The 20,759-nt window shown below is 39.6% G+C and overlaps 3 protein-coding genes across 4 annotated transcripts in view; 2 read left to right on the top strand and 1 right to left on the bottom strand.

Annotated features, from left to right (window-relative positions):
• Positions 1–130: 130 nt before the first annotated feature.
• On the top strand, positions 131–1,771 carry ndufb1 (NADH:ubiquinone oxidoreductase subunit B1). Its single transcript, XM_078274461.1, has 3 exons — positions 131–240; positions 1,184–1,328; positions 1,575–1,771. Exons 2-3 carry the CDS (start codon positions 1,189–1,191, stop codon positions 1,609–1,611), a joined length of 177 nt encoding a protein of 58 aa, XP_078130587.1. The 5' UTR covers positions 131–240; positions 1,184–1,188; the 3' UTR covers positions 1,612–1,771.
• Positions 1,772–1,866: 95 nt separating this feature from the next.
• On the bottom strand, positions 1,867–9,992 carry riox1 (ribosomal oxygenase 1). 2 transcript variants are annotated; one of them, XM_078275146.1, is made up of 15 exons: positions 9,860–9,991; positions 9,488–9,634; positions 9,168–9,307; positions 7,314–7,413; positions 6,467–6,580; positions 5,740–5,846; positions 5,531–5,638; positions 5,018–5,052; positions 4,669–4,847; positions 4,191–4,295; positions 3,940–4,081; positions 3,655–3,775; positions 2,533–2,632; positions 2,364–2,450; positions 1,867–2,097 (listed from the first exon to the last, which is right to left on the bottom strand). In XM_078275146.1, the coding sequence occupies exons 1-15, from the start codon at positions 9,944–9,946 to the stop codon at positions 2,038–2,040; spliced, it is 1,632 nt and encodes a 543-aa protein (XP_078131272.1). In that variant the 5' UTR covers positions 9,947–9,991; the 3' UTR covers positions 1,867–2,037. The 2 variants fall into 2 exon arrangements, with proteins under 2 accessions (XP_078131272.1, XP_078131273.1); XM_078275147.1 differs by lacking the exon at positions 9,488–9,634 and having other exon boundaries at positions 9,860–9,992.
• A 1,554-nt stretch (positions 9,993–11,546) lies between these two features.
• Positions 11,547–20,759, top strand: part of extl3 (exostosin-like glycosyltransferase 3) — a 27,819-nt gene continuing 18,606 nt past the window's right edge. The window contains exon 1 of the mRNA XM_078274191.1: positions 11,547–11,756. The gene's annotated coding sequence lies outside the window, so the exon portion shown is untranslated. The remainder of the gene's footprint in view (positions 11,757–20,759) is intronic.

Below are 20,759 nucleotides of genomic sequence, written 5' to 3'. Positions count from 1 at the left end.
GATTTTATGACAAAACACCGAATGCACATTTTATTCTACTATATTTTAATCATTATGCTTTAATATTCTGATTTCATATGGATTTTTCTGATATTAGAACCCACGATAAGGGCCATTACGTTAAAAAAAAATGTGTTTTACTGTTTAAGTACCACTGTCGCGTTTGTATAGTTGGTAGAGTCCAATGTCCTCTGCCTGGTGAGTGAAGAGCTGAAGGCCACGGTTAGGTGTAAACAGAAGGTAATATTTTACATATTCCAGCATCGTGTTTGTTTATTATTTGAGCTAGTGCACTCTAACATATTAACTGTGCCAAACACAAAATAATTTCTTTAACTGAGAAACCATTCTCAACGAAAACCTGACACAATGCTAGCTAGCTACCTGATTAGCTAGCCAGTGGCTGTGGTGCAGTTGGTGTTTTTTAAGTATGCAAGGCTAACTAGCTATATTTTCAGCATTTTAACTCCATTTTGTGGGAAGGCAAGCTACAATGTAAATGGTGAAATGACAGCTAACGTTACCACATATATGGTTTAAAGTTATCGTTGAGTTACACTCGCTGCTGTTTTATGTATGATATAGCTAAGCTAGATATGTAATTAATGAGGATTAGACAGTATCCTCACCTAGCACCAAATGGTTACTGGACTCACATTTACATATATTTTCTCTGCAACTTTGGCAAAGTGCAATATATATATATTTTGTACATTTAAATACCGGTAACCCCTATTTTGCACACCCAATGCATATCCAACCTGCACACTGTATGCATGCAAGTTTAAAAGGGCATACATTTTCAACGCTTATGTTATATTGGTACTTGTGTTTTTGATTTTGATTGATTTCCTGCACTATTCTTTGTGCAGTTTTCTTCGTGCGTGTAATGTTGCTGTGACACAGCGGGGGATAAATACAGTATCTACATACCAATTAGCTCATAGTGACACCTGTTGAAATGACTAAAGAACGCCTTACCATTTAGGTTTCTGTCCGCACAAAGTCCAAACGGTGTCGGATATGGCTTAAGTTTTTTTTCAGCAAATGTAGTAGTAAAATATGAAATTGATATGTGAAAGCATCAGTCCCTCTAACTGCAAATGTAAGCATAACTGTTTTAGATCAGAGTATATACGTGCCACAGAATTTGTTACAATGTGTCTTGTATTTATTTTTGTAGGAACCATGGTCAACTTTGTAGCACTTGCCCGTGAGCATTGGGTGAACATCTTGGTGCCCATGGGCTTTGTGATTGGATGGTACCTTGACAAACAGCAGGACCAGAAGCTGACAGCTTTCAGGAACAAAAGTGTTTTGTTCAGCAGGTAAGAACAAAAAGGCAATTTCCACCTATGTATAAAATTAAACCGGGTCCCCCTTATGGTTACCAGTGAATTAAGGACCAGGGGGTGCTATTTACTTCCAAGTCAAGTGATGGCGGTTGTTGATACTGCATACCACCCCCCCAGTTTAAACTAATTACTATGCATGTAAATCAGCAGAATGCTTAGGGATGAAGGTAAACATTTTTATATATAGCAATATGCAACTCTAACTTCTGTTCTCTTTAGGGAGCTGAAGTCTGGTGAGGAGGTGACCTGGAAGTAGACTACCCCTACCTGGAATGTGTCCTGTCATCTGTGGTGTGAACGACCCTCAAATCAGAATGTTTAAGAGTCCTGTAACTTATTTTGAGTTGGATCTCCTAATAATCTTTAATATTTTGAGTTGTATCAACCGATAATAAACATGCCCTTTCTGTTAAAAATACTGTGTACCTGTTGGTGATTTTTGTTGCATAACACATGACATCATTTAATTTCTTTATTAAGTGAAGCGAGAAATGACCGGTGAAGACACAACTTGGGACATGACAGGATTAAACTAGTTTATTTGATGCTGAAGAGAGAGCAAATTCATAAATGGCTTGTTCAATGTGACCAGTAGACCTAATGAAGACTACTTGGGGCAAGAAGTATTTTGTACAGAGGCAATCTATTCATGCAATCAGCATGACTGAAGAATCTGTGGCCACTACAGAGGTTCTGCAGTGTGGATAATCCCCCTCTCAAAAAGCAGTTCAGCCAAAGCGATCTAGGGGGGAGAACCATGTGAGGAACAACTCAAAACAATCATTTCACAAAAACACAGGCTAAAATTAATTATTTAGAATAAATGTCTACATAAAATGGACATGAGAAAAGGGGTGAGAATGACATGGCTATTATTGAAAGAATTGCATACATTGTCAAATGCAAGACCTGTTCCCCTCCCTTAAAATAAGACATGCACAGAACAGAAAACTGCCTGAATGTACAGTAATATCTCAGCACAGATTGTATGCACTTAAAACAACATACCCTGTCGTCTGCAGAATCACATGGGAAACTTCCTACTGTCACAAATTTGGGATATGAATGGATCAGAAACTCCATGGCATCTGTGTGCTAAAAAATAAAAAGGTTAGGCGGTGACATCATTAGGGCACTAAGTACGAAACAAGAGCTTTACATAGATCTTCCAATCTACCTCTGCTTTTATTTCAAAACTCTTGGGCTCCTCTTTGTGGTAAACTCTGGAGTTGTCTGTTGTGTAGTAAAGATGAACAGCTTCTCCATCACTGCATAACCTGGGAAGACAAAAAGTTACATTTTAACATCGCCATTATTTACATTTCTGCTTTAATGTCAAATCATTGAAGCAGGTGTTATCTGAACAATAAGGGCTGCATCTCATAACCCTTATTTGATAGCACCTCGACTCCTCGGTCCTTGGCTGAACCGGAAGTTGTTCTGGCCCTCCTCGGTGAAGGCCGTCTCACCAGCGCTTATTTCTCCCCCGAGGAGCGAGCGTCGAGGAGGGATCATCGAGGAGCTATAGGCGAGGATACACGAGAGCAGCCTTCCCGGAAGCCGTGCAGCTGAAAGAGTTGCTAACTCCGCCCATACAGCTGACAAATTCATGCGACGCTGAGGAAAGGACGTCTCCTCCCTCTAAAAACACATTTGCTCGTTGCCTCTCTCTCCTCGCATGATTTGCTCGCGTCTCTCCCGTGACTCCTCGGTGGGAGGGACTAAGACGCGAGGAAGGGAGGCAAGTGGAGGACTCAAGGAGGCAATTTAAGGGTTCTGAGATGCAGCCCGTCAAAAGCCCTAGTTGCAAAGGACTAGTATTACCTGGGGACCTCTAGTTATTTGTATTAATTGCGGAGGTCGTTTGTGATCTTAATCCCCTGTGAATCAGCCATGTCTGTAATTTGTCAAGTAAAAGTTCCACTGCAAATTACCTACCATATTTCGACAAACACAGAGGTTGTGTGGTAATATTAGTACCGTGACAATCGGCATCTCTGTCATTTTGAGGTCGTTTTGGTTGTGTCGGCAATTATACGTGAAAGTTCTGACAAAGCCTTGACATCATAGGTTGGGGATAATGTCAATAAGTTTAAGTAAAATACAGACTTCACTTATCCCGTGCAAATGCGCCGCACGAAACACCGACGTAGGGGGTTATTTCTAAATCACACGAGGTCCCCTGGTAAAACTAGTCCCGTGTGAATAGGGCTATAGATGCTATACTCCACAGTTGAATAGTCCATTTCAAACCTGCCTGGTGTGAACGTGCGGTGAAATGCAGTAAACATTGCATTACCTGGCACATCCAGCACGGAGAATTCTGACTCGGGTCTGGGGAGTGATTTGTGCACCTACATCCAGAACTTTCCCGCGCTCCCACCTAGTAGATGCTCCTTGCACACTGCTGGCCAATTCCTCTGTGGGAGATGACATGAAATTGTTAGAATCAGAAGCATTATGCATAGCAGGCTGTCCTGCAGCGTTATAATCATTAACACTTTCATGCAATAGTACAATTTTCTTCTGAAGTCAGTGAATTGAAAGTAAGTGAATTGCCAGGACTGATGTAGCCTCCACATACCCATTGTGAGCATGGGAGGAAGGCAGTCATGGAGAAAGTCTCTGGCTTTCTGATCCACGGCAGCATCGACCGGGGCGTAAGTAATAAGCTTCTTCATCAGACTCTCAATTCGCGAGAAGAATTTTATCCTACGTGGGTCATCCTACACACATGAGGAGGACTTGGGTCATTATGAGTGGGTAACTGGTGAGAAGCCAAGGATGGTGATGGTAACAGAAAGTGAAATAAATAGAAAATAATTGATGAATTACCTTGTCAGAGTTCTGTACTCCCATGTATGTCAGGTAATCCAGCGGTAAGCCCTGTCTGAACTCCACATCCTCCTCCATTGCTATTTCCAATGCTGTTGGAACCAACTGACCAAAGGGCCGATCAAAAGGGGTTAAGACCTTTGGTATATTTAAAAATATGTTTAAAAAAAAACTGGTTTACTGTACTTTTATCCGGAATCAATACTGGAATATTGCACACCAGAAAAAATTAGAAAATGTTCCTGTTTTATTTGTATGGACTGTTACACCACGTGTGTTACAACAGCTCAACAAGAAGAATGTTGTTTAAAAGCTTTTAAGAGTGGCTGTCGGTCAAGTATTTTAAGGGAAACGCTATTGGTTATTACACTATACCTGTAATGCTTTATCAATAAATGTGGCGATGTGCCCGTGCACTGATGCTACCTTTTGTTAACCATGTAGGTTTCTGATTAGAGCCTTGATCAGAGAATATCACCTTCTGTAGCAGATCCCCCCAGCTGTTCTTCTGGTGAGAGGAGATGGTGATGTGGAGGGAGTGAGCATCTGGGAGGCAGTCGCCCTGGTGGATGAATCCTCGGGGGAAGTAAAGGAGATCCCCGGCTTCGAGGACCACTTCCAGGATCGGCTTCCCGATGTCTGCCTGATCGAAGTTGGCTGAAAAGGAAATGCAAAGCAGTCGCATCTGAGAAATGACAGCTGTAGATATGTGTAAAGCCAATTACGTACAGTAATGGTAATTGTACGTAATTATCCATAAATCCTAAACAAATGAAGAAAAGAAAAAAAACTATTAAAAAAACGAATGAAATAATTCTTTTACTCACCACTCGAAAGCACAGGCAAGACCTCATCTTCTGTCCTAAGAAAAAAAAGTCAGAAAAAGTCTCACTGGCATTAATCTCTCACCAACTTTATATCAAACTACTAGGAAAACATTGTTGAATGTATCATGAGCCAAATATAATAAATGTATATAGCACAAAAACTGGATTAGCTACCAATTGCAAAATGATTAGTGCGCATGACTCAAAATGTTGAAATGATCTACTGGTTTCTGCATCGTTACTGTAGCAAAAACAATTCAGTGTGAATTTAACTCGATGCTTTTATCATTTTAAGATTTTGTTGTGGCATTTTAGGCTTTTATTAGATAGGCTTTAGACATAAAAGGGGAGAGAGAGGGGGAACGACGTGCAGCAAAGGGCCGCGGGTCGGAATCGAACCCGCGACCACTGCGTCGAGGACCAAGCCTCTGTATATGGGCACGCTCTACCAGGTGAACTGCCCAGGCGCCCCCGATGCTGCCCTTTTAAAAAATGTTCCTCACTGTAGCTCACCTTGGGTTGTACACTCGCCAATGTTTCTTCCCCTCCAGCTGAACCACAAACGCCTCAATGTCGTCATAATGTGGAGCAAAGCCTTGTGTTCCAGGTGGTGTCAGGTATCTGGTTAAAAGAAAAGAAAAAAAAAAAAAAAACACACATTTAACGGTGGCTGATAACGTCTAAAAAGGTTAACCAGGACAATCGCTGTCCCAAATACTTACACGTTGGCTCCTGCCATGCTGCCAAACTGCTCTTGGAGGATGGACAGCACGTTCCACACCGTGGAGGAGAAAGCCTGGGGATTCAGCATGCGGAGGGAGCAGCCACTCTGGGGAATGGAGATACAATGATGAGATTGATCATCTGCTATGGGTACACTGTGCAGATGATGCACTGATACTGGGGCTGGGCAATAAATCGATATTATATTGATATGAGACTAGATATCGTCTTAAATTTTGAATATCGCAATATGGTGTCGTAATATGGTTTTAAAGGCTGCATTACAGTAAAGTGATGTCATTTTCTGAACTTACCAGACTGTTCTAGCTATTCGATTATTTGCCTTTACCCACTTAGTCATTATATCCATATTACCGATGATTATTTATCAAAAATCTCATTGTGTAAATATTTTGTGAATGCACCAATGCAATTTATTTTCATATCGCCCTGCTCTAACTGATAAGTTTAATGCACTTAACGCAAAATGACTTCAAGCTTCTAGCACAGAAGATATTACAATTATTTTTTTTGCCTGATACATCTAATTGCTTTTTAATAAAGGTGGTCCAGGAGAATTTCAAAGTGAGTGACTTTAATGATCTTCAAACCGCTGCAGGAAAATCCATTTATAAGAAATGTAAAAATGCAGAATCACAGTAATGTCGCATTAGAAATAACCACATACTGTATACAGAGCTGCTGCCTGCATCAGTGTGGCCTTACCTCATAGAAGTCCCACACAGTGAACGGCAGAGCTCTCCCCGGAGGATTGTGCGTCTCTCTTTTGCCATTAGTGTAGCTCGTGACATCCAGGTTCACTCCATACTGAACATCCTCCTAAAATTAAACCATGCAGACATGTAGTTCAGTATCACAGATCTCCATTATCTATCAAAGACACAAGACAAAATCTGATAGTTACTCGTTGATGAGCAGGCAACAGAACAAATCTGGGCACATAGGTACTATACATAAAATAATAATCAGAAAACAAAAACTACGTAATATACAACAAAAAAGGAAAATAAATGAGGCTCATTTTCACGTTCAAAATAAAAAGATTTACTACCTATTATATTTGTTTCTTTAAATATATTATTTTTTTTTTTTTTAAATGACACCAAATTTCATAGAACTTCCCTTGATAATTATTAGTCTGTGCGATTACAGATTAAAAACAGCCAATGTCCGAAATCAATGTTAACCCTTCAGGTAAATCAGCCTTTGTCTGACTCTTACAGTGGTGGAGAACAAAAATAAAGCCGACCAATGCAAGTCCAACTTTTGGTAGTAGAGACCACTCTCCAGAACTTTTGTGTTGTCAATTATGCTACCACCACCTTTTGATTGACTCGTTTACAAAAAAGGAAAAAACATTTCCACATTAAATGAAGGAAAGTACCTGCTTCAATTATACACTTTCCATGAGTTTTAGAACAATAATAACTGTGTATAATGTTGTATTGTGTAAAAGATCCGTCTTGATAATACCATAACTGACATATTCCAACAGAGGTGGGGGAATTATAGATAAAGTAAGGATAGATGAGGTAATGTTTCAGATCCTTACCTGTCTTAATATGCGATCAAACTCTGCTGTGGAGAACAGTCCCTTGTAATAATCTGGAGTCATGCGTTGAACAAGAATGGGTTTCTTTTCCCATGTTTCCCTTCAGAAAGAGGAAAAATATTAGCTGGTGAACGTTGCAAGAAAAAGATGACACCTTGTACGGGTGTATTATTACCTCCGCTAAGGAGGTTATGTTTTCAGCTTCTGTTTGTTTGTCTGTCGGCAGAATTACGGAAAAACCACTGGCCCGATTTTCATGACACTTGGTGGAAGGGCGAAGCATGGGCCAAGGAGGAACCCAATAAATGTTGGAGAGGATCCGAATCACAGGGTGAACACTTGAGATGGTCCGATACCATTTGTTGCTTCCTGATACCGATTCCGATACCTGAACTTGCGTATCGGCCGATATCGAGTACCGATCCGATACCAGTGTGTCATATATTTTATTATGTTTTAACAACTGTATACTACTATCCATGTATGGATGTGATATTATTTCTATCTTAGTTGTCGGTCTGGCTCAGGTTAAACTCTTTGTGAAACATGAATGCCACAGAACTTTCTTTTATTCTGCAGTTTGACAGTCAGTTATAACGGAAAAAGAACATAAATAAACTACTTTAACGTAGATTTTCTTTAGGGCTTTATTACGTGGTATCGGATCGGTGCATCTACTCCAGTACTTCCCGATACCAGCGTTTTAGGCAGTATCGGAGCCGATACTGATACTGGTATCGGAGCATCTCTAGTGAATACACAAATTATTTTTAACTTGCGTTAACATTGCAAGGTAGGGAATTTGTGCTGCATTCATGTGGTGTCGGAATAATCGGAAAAATTAGTTCCTGACTGGGAAAATTCACACTGCCTTAACATTGTGAAATTGGGCATGCCTTGGTAGAGGTCTGCGCTCTCACTGTACGTACACACCGCCGCCGACTTGAGCTTCTAAAGATACCGGAAGTCATTCATTTTCAATGGAAGCTGGCTTCTCTCAGCTGCAAGGAGCGTCAAATCTGTCGGCGTCGCGTTTTGAGCGACCACAGCGTCAATCAGAAAGTTGAAAGTAGGTCAACTTTATGGTAATGAGCTATGACGCGGTTCAGCGGCAAGCAGCGGCAACCAATCGGAATATAGACGTCCTTCGCGCTGGCTGATTCCAGAGAAACATACGATGTAGACTTTCGTTCCTACCAAAACATTAGTTCCGAGAAAAAGCTCATCATCGCCGTTGCTGGGTTCCCTATCATTTATGATGTTTGCGTATAGGGACCAGTTAACGTTACCTGCCGGTCACATCGTCTCTAAACAGTCCGCTCACGGTGAAGTCCTGCACGGATCAACAGCTGGCGGCTGCTCGCTCTGCCTGCATTCTGCTGCGGTTCAGCGGCTAACGAGCGAGCTAACTGCTAACAGACACCGCTGCGACCAACAACCAATACAAATTATGTCATTATATATGTAATTTATAAAAGTTTTCTAGTGTCAATGTATTGGCTGCTTGTGCTTTTTCCATGATCGAACACTGCCACAACCAACGCTGCTACGTCAGAACGGCCAAAGCGTCAAACAGCTTCCCCGTACTTTTTAACAAGCGTCCTCGACCGGGCGGCCAGAGCTTCTTTGCAGCTCAAGTCGGCGGCGGAGTGTACGTACAGTCAGGGTGCCCTTCCAGTTTTGCAAAGTTTCTGTTTTGTTGTAATTTTGGATTGGATTTTGGATCAATAATGAATTGATCCATTGTTTGATCACATTGTTTGCTCTTCTGCAGCCTACAGAAATGTGAATATGTACACAATATATGTGCACTAAATCCACAGACAGAAACACTGCCAACACACTCATCTGTACCTGAAGAAGGACTTAGCAGGAATGGGGTTGATGAGCCACTGGAACAGCTTGCTCGCTCTCTCCCTGCTGTTGTTGACTTTTCCCAGATCGGCCAGCAAAGCATCCAGAGCCTCACCATCTCCATTTACACACTCCTCCTCCTGCAATAAAAGCATAAAGACTCTGTGAACCATAACTGAGCAGTATGGTCAAAGAAAATAATAATAATAATAATAATAATAATAATAATACATGTTAGCATTTAGATTAACAGATAACTAACTTATGGATGTGAAAATAGCACCCCATAGCATCTATCTTTGCAGCAGGTACACACTTACTTCTGTCATTCCCTTAAGGCTCTCCTCTTTTTTTGCAGACTTTAGGAGCTTCTTTCGCACTTTCTTCCTTTCAGGCTTTAATTGAGCTTTAACTGTGTTGACCTTATTAGCCCCATTCTCCTTTTTCCTTTTCTTCTTATCTGCCACCTAGAACATCATACAAGTTAACATAAATAGCTAAACACAGTTAAGATACATAGTTAGCCTGGAGAAATGAAGAGCAGATTACATGATTTGATAGCTAACTAGCTATCAGGAGGACTGTGCTAGTTTCAGCATTGTCCCTCCTGCAGCTCTGAGTCTACAGAGCATAGAGCAGATCACCAGGTACGACTAAACCAGTTCCTACCACATTATTTTAATAATATCTACCTGCAGGGAAGGCTTCGTAGCAGGAGGAGGCAAGTCTGTTGACAACGTTTTATACAAAGCAAAAGCTGACATGTGTTTTCGCTCCATGTTCAAGAATGTGTCATCATCATCCCGCGACTGCTGGAGAGTCCTCTTCTACGGCTATTTGTGTCCATTTGCTCTCTAACGGACTCACTACTGCCACCTGTAGAATAGTACTACAAATTGCAGCCCATTTCTTCTTTCTTCATTTTTATTGAGTTTTAATGGCGGTTGGCCACCTACTGGACTGGAGTGTGGAGCAGTAGAATTCGTAAATTAGATTATCTCTGTTATTCCCTTGAATCTTTAAATAGAAGATTACGCACTTTCGATTATGTCTTTCCTAGCAGATTCCCCAGTGTAATATTGAGTTTTTCATCAATTAGTCCTAATATTAATCCCCTTCTATCTTATATGCAATCTATCAATACATGTTTGACAGTTTCCGATTTATTACAGTGTGTGCATAACAAGTCCAAGCAGGGTGCTTGCCTATTCTAAGGAGTGTTTAATTTAAGCCCGTGCTGCAGGTTGCAGCCCACTTAGGACTGAAAGGAGCGTATAGGACTTTATAAAACAAATGTATTTATTGAATTTTTCTAAATAGTTCAACAAATACATAAAGCGAACAAACAAAAAATAAGAAACCAAGAACATAGTAGGGAGTATTTAAAGTAAAAAAGAATACTGCTTTATTTGCTGATGTCTTAATTTACCTATATGTTTGTTTTTTTTTGTACTAAGAGTATTATCCCTTAATAAAAAATATAAATTTTTCAAGAAGAGGATAGGCCATTGAGCCAGAGTTGTAGACTTATAATAGATTTTAATTCAGATTACCAGATGTCAGAAGATTTTCTTATTTGTTTCTTCACACTTTTAAATGTAAACATTAGCACTCATTAGCCGATCCTCTACCTCACTTGGTCAGTTCATTTTGTATTAATATTCTCAGTCAGAATTACAAACTTGGCTGCCTTTTAAAATAAAGGCTCGATTAGTGTCATACTGCATGTCTTATGGTCAGTCTGAGTGTACTGCCTCACTAATTATATTTAAAAGGCTGTTGTGCGTTTCAGCAAGCTCCTTTAATACTGTTTTCCACATCCTCATAATGGTTAAAATGCATTAGTTTTTCGTGTCTTTCATCAAAACATCGCTGCAAAAAGGATTGGTTGTGTATGTTTGTAGAATTACAGCATCCTTGTTTATGTTCTTTGCTGTGCTGTTTTGCTATGTTTTTCATCCATTATAAGTGAAAAAAGGAATGTTATATAATACAGTAAACTGAACACATAACAAAAGCAAGCACAAATGTAACACATAAACAACCAAAAGTATCCTAAAGAGGTAGATGTCCTTGCCATCCGTGATCCATATATAACATAAAACAATAAAACTATATCAATAAATAAATAATATAAAATAACAAGTTCTCTCTGAAAGATGACATTTTAAGTTCATGATTAAGAAATGTTTTTTAACGAATGCAATATTTAAATATATTATTTTATAAAAAATATATAATTATATATTTTATATACAGTATATACACCACTAATCATGTATCAATAGACAGTACCCACACTGATCACAAGGTGGAGCATTTCCACAATATTTCATGTGTTTGAGCTACACACGGTTAATCAACACTGTTTCCCACAATGCTTAGCGGCATGCCGTTGGTGCTGTTTGTCCAGCCGTCGCTCCAACAATGCAGCTTTTAAGCGGTGCGAACTGAAAACGCTGCAACACCACAGGCTTGTCCGGTGACTGTAGTCGTTTTAAATTCACATAAAACATATTTTGACGGTTTGACAAACCTGCAGGACGATTGTGACTCAGTTTGTAGGACACCCTGGACTCTTCTGCTGGGGTGAGTAGCTAATGAAGCTAACGTTGGTCTGCCAGTGTAGTTGAGAGCAAATGCATTTTGTTGTGACCGCTGCTGGCTAGCAGGCTAGCTAATTGGCCAGATAAGACATATGGCCCCTTGTGTCTTTCCCCTGCAAATCCCCTCTGTCCATAATTAATACAATAGCAGTGTGTCCACTTGCCCTCGTTGTGTTTTTGTTGCGGAATTTCTAACAGGTGTAAATGTAAAAGGTTGGTAGTTTTATAAAGACTTGGAGGCAGCTGAGTCGTTCTCTGTAGCCGCTGCAAGTCGTGAGTCTGTTTTGCTATGATCTCTACTGAGGCACACGTCAACCAGTGTAGTCTGTGTTTTGCCGCGATGTAGCGTTAAGTAGTTTGTATATGACCAACATATATTGGTCTTCTAAACACATTTTATAATTTAGGCCCCCTTTTGATTGTCAAACCCTCAACCCCCTGCTGCAAAAATGTGCCGCTCTATTAGTATGGGTGAAATGTCACGCCTAACTAAATTAACGTTACTATAAACTGGTAATTTTGTCGACGTGCTTAGTGGCAAGCAAGCATACATATTAGCATGATAATGAATGCTGATTATGAAAACCGTAATGAGCTTATGGTTAAGTCAACATGCTTTATTACACTGACTATCTGTTCTGCGAGCACTGTTCATTATAGTACATATTAATGCACGGAAACTATAATAGCTGGTGTTATTATTGACGATTCAATTATAAAACTAAGCATTTGGAAATAGAAGTTCTGTTTGCTATGTTCAGATACGGGGTAGGGTCTCTTGAAATCTCTTTGAAATCTTGCTCTGTCACTCATGTTGTACCTTTGCCATTGAGCAAGGTGGCATTAACTGATACTGTAATAATGTATTTGCAATGAGATTCAGAGTGACCTGCTCGTCATAGAGGAGATCATCAGATATTGCTGCTATCATTTACACTTGGTTCAATGTTTCGCTCTATCATACAGTATTGCTTCCCTATAATATAGCTTAAAATGTAACAGGAATATGTTGGTGCCATATGTCCTTTTTTTTTTTTTTAACTAAACTCACTTTTGATTACACTCCGTTGCCACCCCATCTATATAAATGATGGTAGACTAAATATTACACCTTTCAGTATAATGCATTACAATTCATCAGCACCACAAACTACAGCCTCATAAATTACCTAAAAAATTGTCTCTAAACACTTTAACCAACATCTGACCATTACAACCTACATGAAGGTAGGATTTATTGAGGGGCTGTATTAGCTAGATGTTCCTAATTAACTTGAAAATGAGTGCAGATGTTTTGTCATTTGCCTTGTGGTAATCAGCCAATGACTGATGAGACAGAGGAGCTTAGCACAACCCAGATAGAATGAGTTGAATGACAGTAGCCAGCCTCTTGTAGTTTGTGGAATGTACCCCACTAGTCGATATTAAGGCCAGGCTTAGCGTGCTTGTGGGAACACTGAGGTTACTGCCAAGGGCATTGCATGTTTTAGTAACCAGTAAATCAGTTTTCACTCAGATTTCACTTAATCACTTAATAGCGGCCTTTCCGGAGTTGTTGGCCCAGAGCTTTTTGGTCAGTTTATTTGTGGCTGTATGCATCATCGTTGCATGCCTTTGTGCATTTTTTTTTTTTTACTTGGCAGGAGGATGCTTTTGTCAAATAATTATTTATTTATTATCGCAAAGTCTGAAACTTGGTGGGAAAACTCGCTAAGCACGAACACATGCAGTGTCCTGAATCCAATGATGTAGCGAAAACTAAAAAGGGATTGCAGGGAATTGGTTGTGTGAAACACAAAATAATCACCTGATGTATGGAGGCAGCAAAAGTTATAGTTTAGATTTCACATTACTGCCTGGTTTGTAAGTTATGTCCTCACGTCCAAACCAGTAATTATCATTTTTTAGTTATTATCAGATATATTTGACATGTATCATCTGATTTCTGAGCATCAGTGTGAGATGTTGACGACTGGGCGGCAGTTACCCTAGGCCCACACGGAGGTGTAAATTGTAGTTTATCTAGGTCAGTTGCCTGTGAATGGATCACAGCAGATGCTAGTGTTGATTTTTTTTATTTGGAGGCATTGTTATCTCTCTGATATGTGTTATCTGCGCTGATGTATAAACAACAGCAGTAGGCCTATGCTTTTTTTTTTTTTTTTTAGCTATGAATGAACACAAACTGTCAGAACAAAATCAACATAGGGGTCTGTCCAAAATTAAGATGGTCATATTATCTTTGGCAATCTTGTTAATATAGCTAAAAAAGATCATGAAGGAGCCGGTGGTATGATTTAAACACCCCCCCACCCCCTGTTATGGTTAGAATGGACCACAGCATGCATTAATATGGACTGTACGGGGCACTGTGTATCCCATTGTGGACAAGGATATTGATCTTTTTCTCATAGGGGTGTGATTACCACGCTGTCTGTGAGTGATTTTCTTATTCTTGTGGTCATATGCTTATCAAAAAATGCCACAATCCAGAAAAATCAGCGAAATCATCATTTCATTATGTGACAAGGTGCCTCTTATATGTGCTGCCCTCATTAGATACTTGGCCGTCTGCCTGATGCTCCCAATTTTCTGAATTTTCCATATGGGTAGAGGCCATTCTAGTGGCATAATTGGTAATTGGTAGTGTTTGATCATTGTTGTGGCCTGCGACAGTTGTTGATAATTTGAATTAAAAAAACAAAACAGAAAATAAATCCCATTGAGTTGCTCGATAGCATTTGAAATGCATTTGATCTTGCAACTCAAACCTCAAATTTGGGTGCTGATGAGGAAATACTATCAGGTGCCTGTTTCAAATTCATCGTACCACATTGGTTTATAACAATGTATTAAAATAACAATGTAAAAGGGATTGCTCATGGTTCCCCTTGTGGCAATAGTGCAGGTTTAAATGAAAGGCAGCCTTTATTAATGTTAGGCTACTAGTTACACCTGTTCTAAGTCTAGTATGTTCGTGGGATATAAGACATTATCTAACATTCCGCAAAGGGTGTGCTTGGCCTGAAGGTGGATTCATGCTTCTGCGAAGGCTTTACGCAGAGCTTTCGCCGTAGCCTATGTAAGTGGCCTTATGTTTATGCGCTGGTGTCTGCGTCGTAGCGTATCTCTTTAAGAGAATAGCAGGGCCGGCATGTGTATATGCGTGGGGAGTGTGTGGTTGAGTGAGAGAGAAAGTGACGGGGGATAAGCTTCGGAGCTAGTACAGACTCTGGAAGCATAGCAGGAGAAACAAAGAGTTTATTTTTCTCTTTATTACACATTACGGCACAAATCTTTTTTTTTTATTTTTTTTCGACCTCCTACTATGTGAAGCCTGTGTCTGTGCGTAAGAGTTTTTCCTGCGTGTCTCTACAACGTGTAACATTAGGCAGCCAATCACAAGCATTATTATATCTTGGTAGAAGTATGCTGTATGTTTATTGGCTCACTGACAATGTTGAGATTTACTCTTAAGGTATTGAAATTTGGTATTTAATGACGAGGCATTTTTCGATACTCGATACTAAGGAGTAGGGTTGGGCATCGTTTGGATTTTAACGATTTTGATTCCAATTGCGATTCTTCCTTTTGATTCCAGTTGTTATCGATTCCGATTCTTTGAGGGGTGGAGTTGAAACGGGTCACATGCCTAATTCACAAATAAGAGGAAAGTTTTATTTTGATTCAATGGTGGGTTGCAGTTTTACAGGGCTTTTTCAACGTAAAATAAAGCCAGACTAGAGCGCCGCTTACTGCGCTCCAAGGCTGCAACACAACAAGCACCTGGCTGCTACGAAACCAAAACTTGCGCATGTTAAATTTGGAACCCATGATCAGATTGAAACCAAATCCTCCAAACGATTCCAATAAAGAAACGATTCCAATTTTTGAAATGATTCCAAGTAGGAATCAGTTCTCGATGCCCAATCCTACTAAGGAGGCAATTTGGTTGGTGTCTAAAAAGTATTCCAGCGTAGGGTTCGTATGTCTATGTACCTACATACGTACCTACGGCGTCGTTTTAACGCAGGAGCATAAATTGGCCTTAGACTCATCAAGAGTAAAATCTTACAGTAATATACCTTATTTCAGGGAAGCCATTTCAAATATTCATAGCAGGAAAAGTAGAGGTGTTACTGAAAACATTATTGATTGGGCCCATGCGTTCATTGAATATCCCAGGAACCCATGCCAGTGAACCAGCTTGCACAATACCAATGCCCTCAGACTGTGACATCCTTTTCTGTCATGACGTGTCAAAATGTCTGCAGGGAAAAAAGGTTTGTGAATGACCAACAAACTTGAGCTAAAAGTGATGAAAAGTCCTTCAATCTGGCGTCAAAGGCAACTGATAGAAAGTGCCAGTATATCCAGTTAATAATAGGGCTGCAGCTATCGATTATTTTAGTAATCGAGTATTCTACAGATTATTCCATCGATTAATCGGATCAGAAGTACTTCTGTTTTATTGAAGAGCAATAATAAACAATAGTTTGGTTACATTTTCGGAAAAAGCTACATTTTTGTTGCCTACATTGCTTATTGCATACAATATCATCTTTCAAAAAACTAAACATATGAAGTGCATTTAAGTTCCATATTACATTGTAAAATTTTTAAAGAAAACTTTTTTCTGAAATGACATCAACCTCACACTAAGGAATACATTAAACATACATAAACATGACCTTAAGTTGTGCAACTTAACTTTCAGAACTACAAGTTCCATCCTGAGACTGATCTGTATATAGGCCTATATGTAAATATTAATTCTACTCAATCTATTTTAATTTATATATAAATTAAAATAGATTGACCTCTGTTACACTTATGCTAGTAGATCGTTGATCAGCTGTTTCTCCGAAGGGATAGTCAACAAGTCGTCTCTTTAGATCAGATTGTGGTCACTGCTACGTATTTTCTTGTCTTTGTTTTTGCTAGTTGTTGTGTTTGGTGTAGTTTCATCGTCCATACAACTCCGTGATTTACTTTTGTCGGGTCCACTTCGTGGAACGGATGAGAAATGTTTTCTGTTGAGATGCTGGAGCATTGACGTCGTGCTATTATTACAGTATTATTAGTACAGAGTTCTCGTTTTAACTACGTTTGAACTGATTCCAAACTTTGGACACTTTCTGTCGTTTTCTCCAGCCTGTCTCTTCTCTTAGCCCCGCACTATTTACGCTCTGGCATGTGTCGCCAGCAGACTGAGCAGCGTCTGGTGTGCGACAATAATAATGATCCGTGTGGAAACACCGTCCGTCAGCAATACAACGTTGGTAACATCGATTTAACGAAGCTTCGAGGCAAACCATTTTGCATCGAGGATTTTTTGTAGTCGAATTATTCAAGTTATTCGACGAATCGTTTCAGCCCTAGTTAATATAGTGTTGGAAATGATCAGCTGACTCTTTGTTGCTTGTAAAAAGTAATGTTGTGCAGTGCTAATTATGTTTTTGTTGTTTAGGTGCATATAGCTGTCTGAACAGCTGTATTACTAGGCAGTTTTTAACAGTTAAAAAGTGTACTTTGGTGTGGGGATTTGGCAGACTGGACATAGACTAGCTGGTCGGGGACAGTCAAGACACCTTAGTTCTCCAATCCACGCTTTAAAGCATACCTCGGCAGGTCCCTGTCTCCTGAGGTAGAATTAAAGATTTTAAATTATCCTGAACTCTTTGGTTGGCATGTGGTGTGTTAGGCGTTCCAGCACGCCACTACACTAATATCAGGGAAGGAGTATTTCTTTATTGCAGCTCTGATTATTGTTTTTAGTCAGTTAAAATTTCACATACCAAATTAAGAGATTTTGTCTGACAGTAAGGCGTGGGGTTTAATTGCCACGTCTTTGTAATTAGAGATGTTCCGATACCAGTATCGGTATCGGCTCCGATACTGCCTAAAACGCTGGTATCGGTATCGGGAAGTACTGGAGTTTATGCACCGATCCGATGCCACATAATAAAGCCCTAAAGAAAATCTACGTTAAAGTAGTTTATTTATGTTCTTTTTCCGTTATAACTGACTGTCAAACTGCAGAATAAAAGAACGTTCTGTGGCATTCATGTTTCACAAAGAGTTTAACCTGAGCCAGACTGACAACAAAGATAGAAATCATATCCCATCCATACATGGATAGTATACAGTTTTTAAAACATAATAAAATATATGACACACTAGTATCGGATCGGTACTCGGTATCGGCCGATATGCAAGTTCAGGTATCGGAATCGGTATCGGGAAGCAAAAAATGGTATCGGACCATCTCTATCTGTAATGAGGGTCTTGGATGAATCACCGAATGAAGCCGCTGACTCTTGACTTGCATTCTGTCAAACTGTCCTGCTCTTGTCTTAGAAAGTGCAGAGGTTTAACTCTACTTGAATAGCTGGGTGTTCCCAAGCTCTTCTACTCTAAGTAACATCTCCTTTAAGAGGCAGGAAGAGTTGGGCTACATTAACCCAGGACAGCTTGTTCTGTATGTTTATTGAATAACAGCAAGATGCTTTATTGAGCTAGGCAAGAGATAAATGAATGGTGTAAATGAAAGTTCTGACTGGAATCTGTTCCAGTCAGAACTTTCATTCACGTAATTCATGGCAGCTCGTAGCAGTGAGAGCAGAAAATGCTGCGAAAAGAGAGAGACGCAGGGACTAGTTTTACTTTTGGCACAGTAAGCAAATAGGAGCTCTCTGTGCCATACCTGCTAGTCAAACAGTAGGATTTCTCAGCTAATTCATTTTCCAAGAAGCAATACTTCCTCAAATAGAAGCACTATTTCCATACCTCCAGTGGACCTTAGTTAGCTTATGTCACTGTCAAGCTCAAGGTAAGTGCCTTATTTGACTGAAGCAGTTAAAACTACACTTTTGCTTTACTCTGCTGCGAGGCAAAACTGAATATTTGATTGTCTGTCCTTTCTTTTAAACAAATCACAGAACAGAATATGCCCTGTGAAAAGAATGCAATCACTGTCATAATGAGGCCATCCCTTTTTTTTATCTCCCTGATTATTTTATCAGTTCCCCCACACAATGCTGCCACTTGTTGTTGTTGTTGTTGTTGTTGACATATTGAGTTCAAGCCCAGTGCATTTGTAAGGCTGAATGGACATTAACAACATGACTTAGTAGTAGTGTGAATGCCCTACGTTAACACTCAGGTGAAATCTCTTTTGGGGTGGTACATTGCAATAATTCTCCCATGTAAGGGGCTAATCACCCTGGCTTTCCTCCCACAATCCATCAGTTTCTGGAGGATGGGGCTTGCGGGGTTCTGGCAGCTGTTGTCGGGCTGAGTCAATCTGTTATGGTCTACGCCAGCATGCACGGGAGGGGGAGAGGAAGAGCTCTCAGGAGAGCACAGCAAGCAAGGCTGCTGCCACTGCTATGGAAAGATAACAAGAGGATTTATTTGTTAGGAGGGCAGGATTTCAAGGCTTGTGTGTTAATTTTGCTGTATTACCCACTTACTGTTTTCTTTGTAAAATATGTGCAGGGGAAGGCCAGGTTAAAGGAAGAAGGATTTTATGAACACAACATTACAATGTAACTAATGATAGTGTAGCCTAAACAATTGTTGTAGGCAACAATTTTGATGCTCGTGATAATGTTTTTAATAATTGTTTGTCATTTATCAAGTAAAACCACCAAACATTCTGTGGCTGCAGCCTCTCCATGGTGAGGATTTAATATACAATATTTGTGTTTTTGACTGTTGGTCGGACAAAAGAAGACATTGAACATGTCCCCTTGCACCTCTGATAGGCTTATTTTTTTCATACATTGCATTAACATTGAAACGATTTACGTTGACTAAATGATTAATTGCGAAAGTGATAGATAGATAGATAGATAGATAGCTACTTTATTGATCCCCAAGGGGAAATTCAAGGTCCCAGTAGCTTAAGACATCACACACACAACATTCACATACATCACAAACAGGATGATAAAAAAGCAAATCCACATGAATAGCATGGACAATAAAAGAAAAAATACTAAATCAAATAAAATAAAAAATAAAAAATCCACATGAATGTACTAAGGGATGTATAAGCATGAGACGCTTGCAGTGACAGGGCAGGAACTGACCCTGTGATTCAGTATGTATGGTAAGGTGCTCTATGAGAGTGTGTGTCATGGTGGTAGTGCAAATAGGTCCAATAGTGCAAGGATAAAGTCTAGAGACCAGCATTAAATATGGACAATATAAGAGAATAATGTAAACATAGTAATATAAAAACTATAGCAGTGCAAGGATAAAGTTTAAAATCAGGAGATTAATAAGATAATAATAATAATAATAATAATAATAATAATTGCTAGTTGCAGCCATACATGGAAGTGCATGGACTTCTCCTATGCCTAGCTCATAGTGTCCATATAAACTATTCTGTTGAGATGTACCAGCTGTGTGTTTTATGTTGTGCCAATAATTTCTAGTTTATCCATAGTCAGTTTTTTTTTTAAACAGTTTCATATTTGCAAAGGAAATGCCAGTGACCTTGAATATATTTGTGCCAACAGCATCAAGGTGATATATGTTTAAATTGGCCTTATTATTGAACGAGGACAGTTCTCTGTGGATTTAAATCACTTTTGAATGTTAGCCAGACATAGGCAATTTTTCAATGTGATTATCATGGCTTACAAACTAGTCGTGTTTATGGATTTAGCCAAATTGCTGATATTGCGGGGCTGGCACAGAATGGTTGTTGATGCTGGGAGAGGGAATTGGCAGAGACCTCCAGAATTAGATTCTGTCGTCAAGGCAAATATTTGGAGCCATGCTTCCATTTGCCCACTGTTGAGAGTGCACAGCTGTTCATACGTTTTTCAGGGGAAGACGGAGTAGAAAGGCACAATAACTTATTTTCATATGACATATGTATATACTTGACATACTGAAAAAATTTTAAACTTGAAAATGGTTAAAACTAAGTAAGGGAGTTGCTGCCTACATACCAGCAGGTGTACTTGAG

The sequence above is a fragment of the Sander vitreus genome, chromosome 18, assembly GCF_031162955.1.
Source record: "Sander vitreus isolate 19-12246 chromosome 18, sanVit1, whole genome shotgun sequence".
NCBI lineage: Eukaryota > Metazoa > Chordata > Actinopteri > Perciformes > Percidae > Sander > Sander vitreus.
The sequence above is the reverse complement of the archived record's forward strand: the minus strand, read 5'-3'. Positions and strand labels throughout refer to the sequence as shown.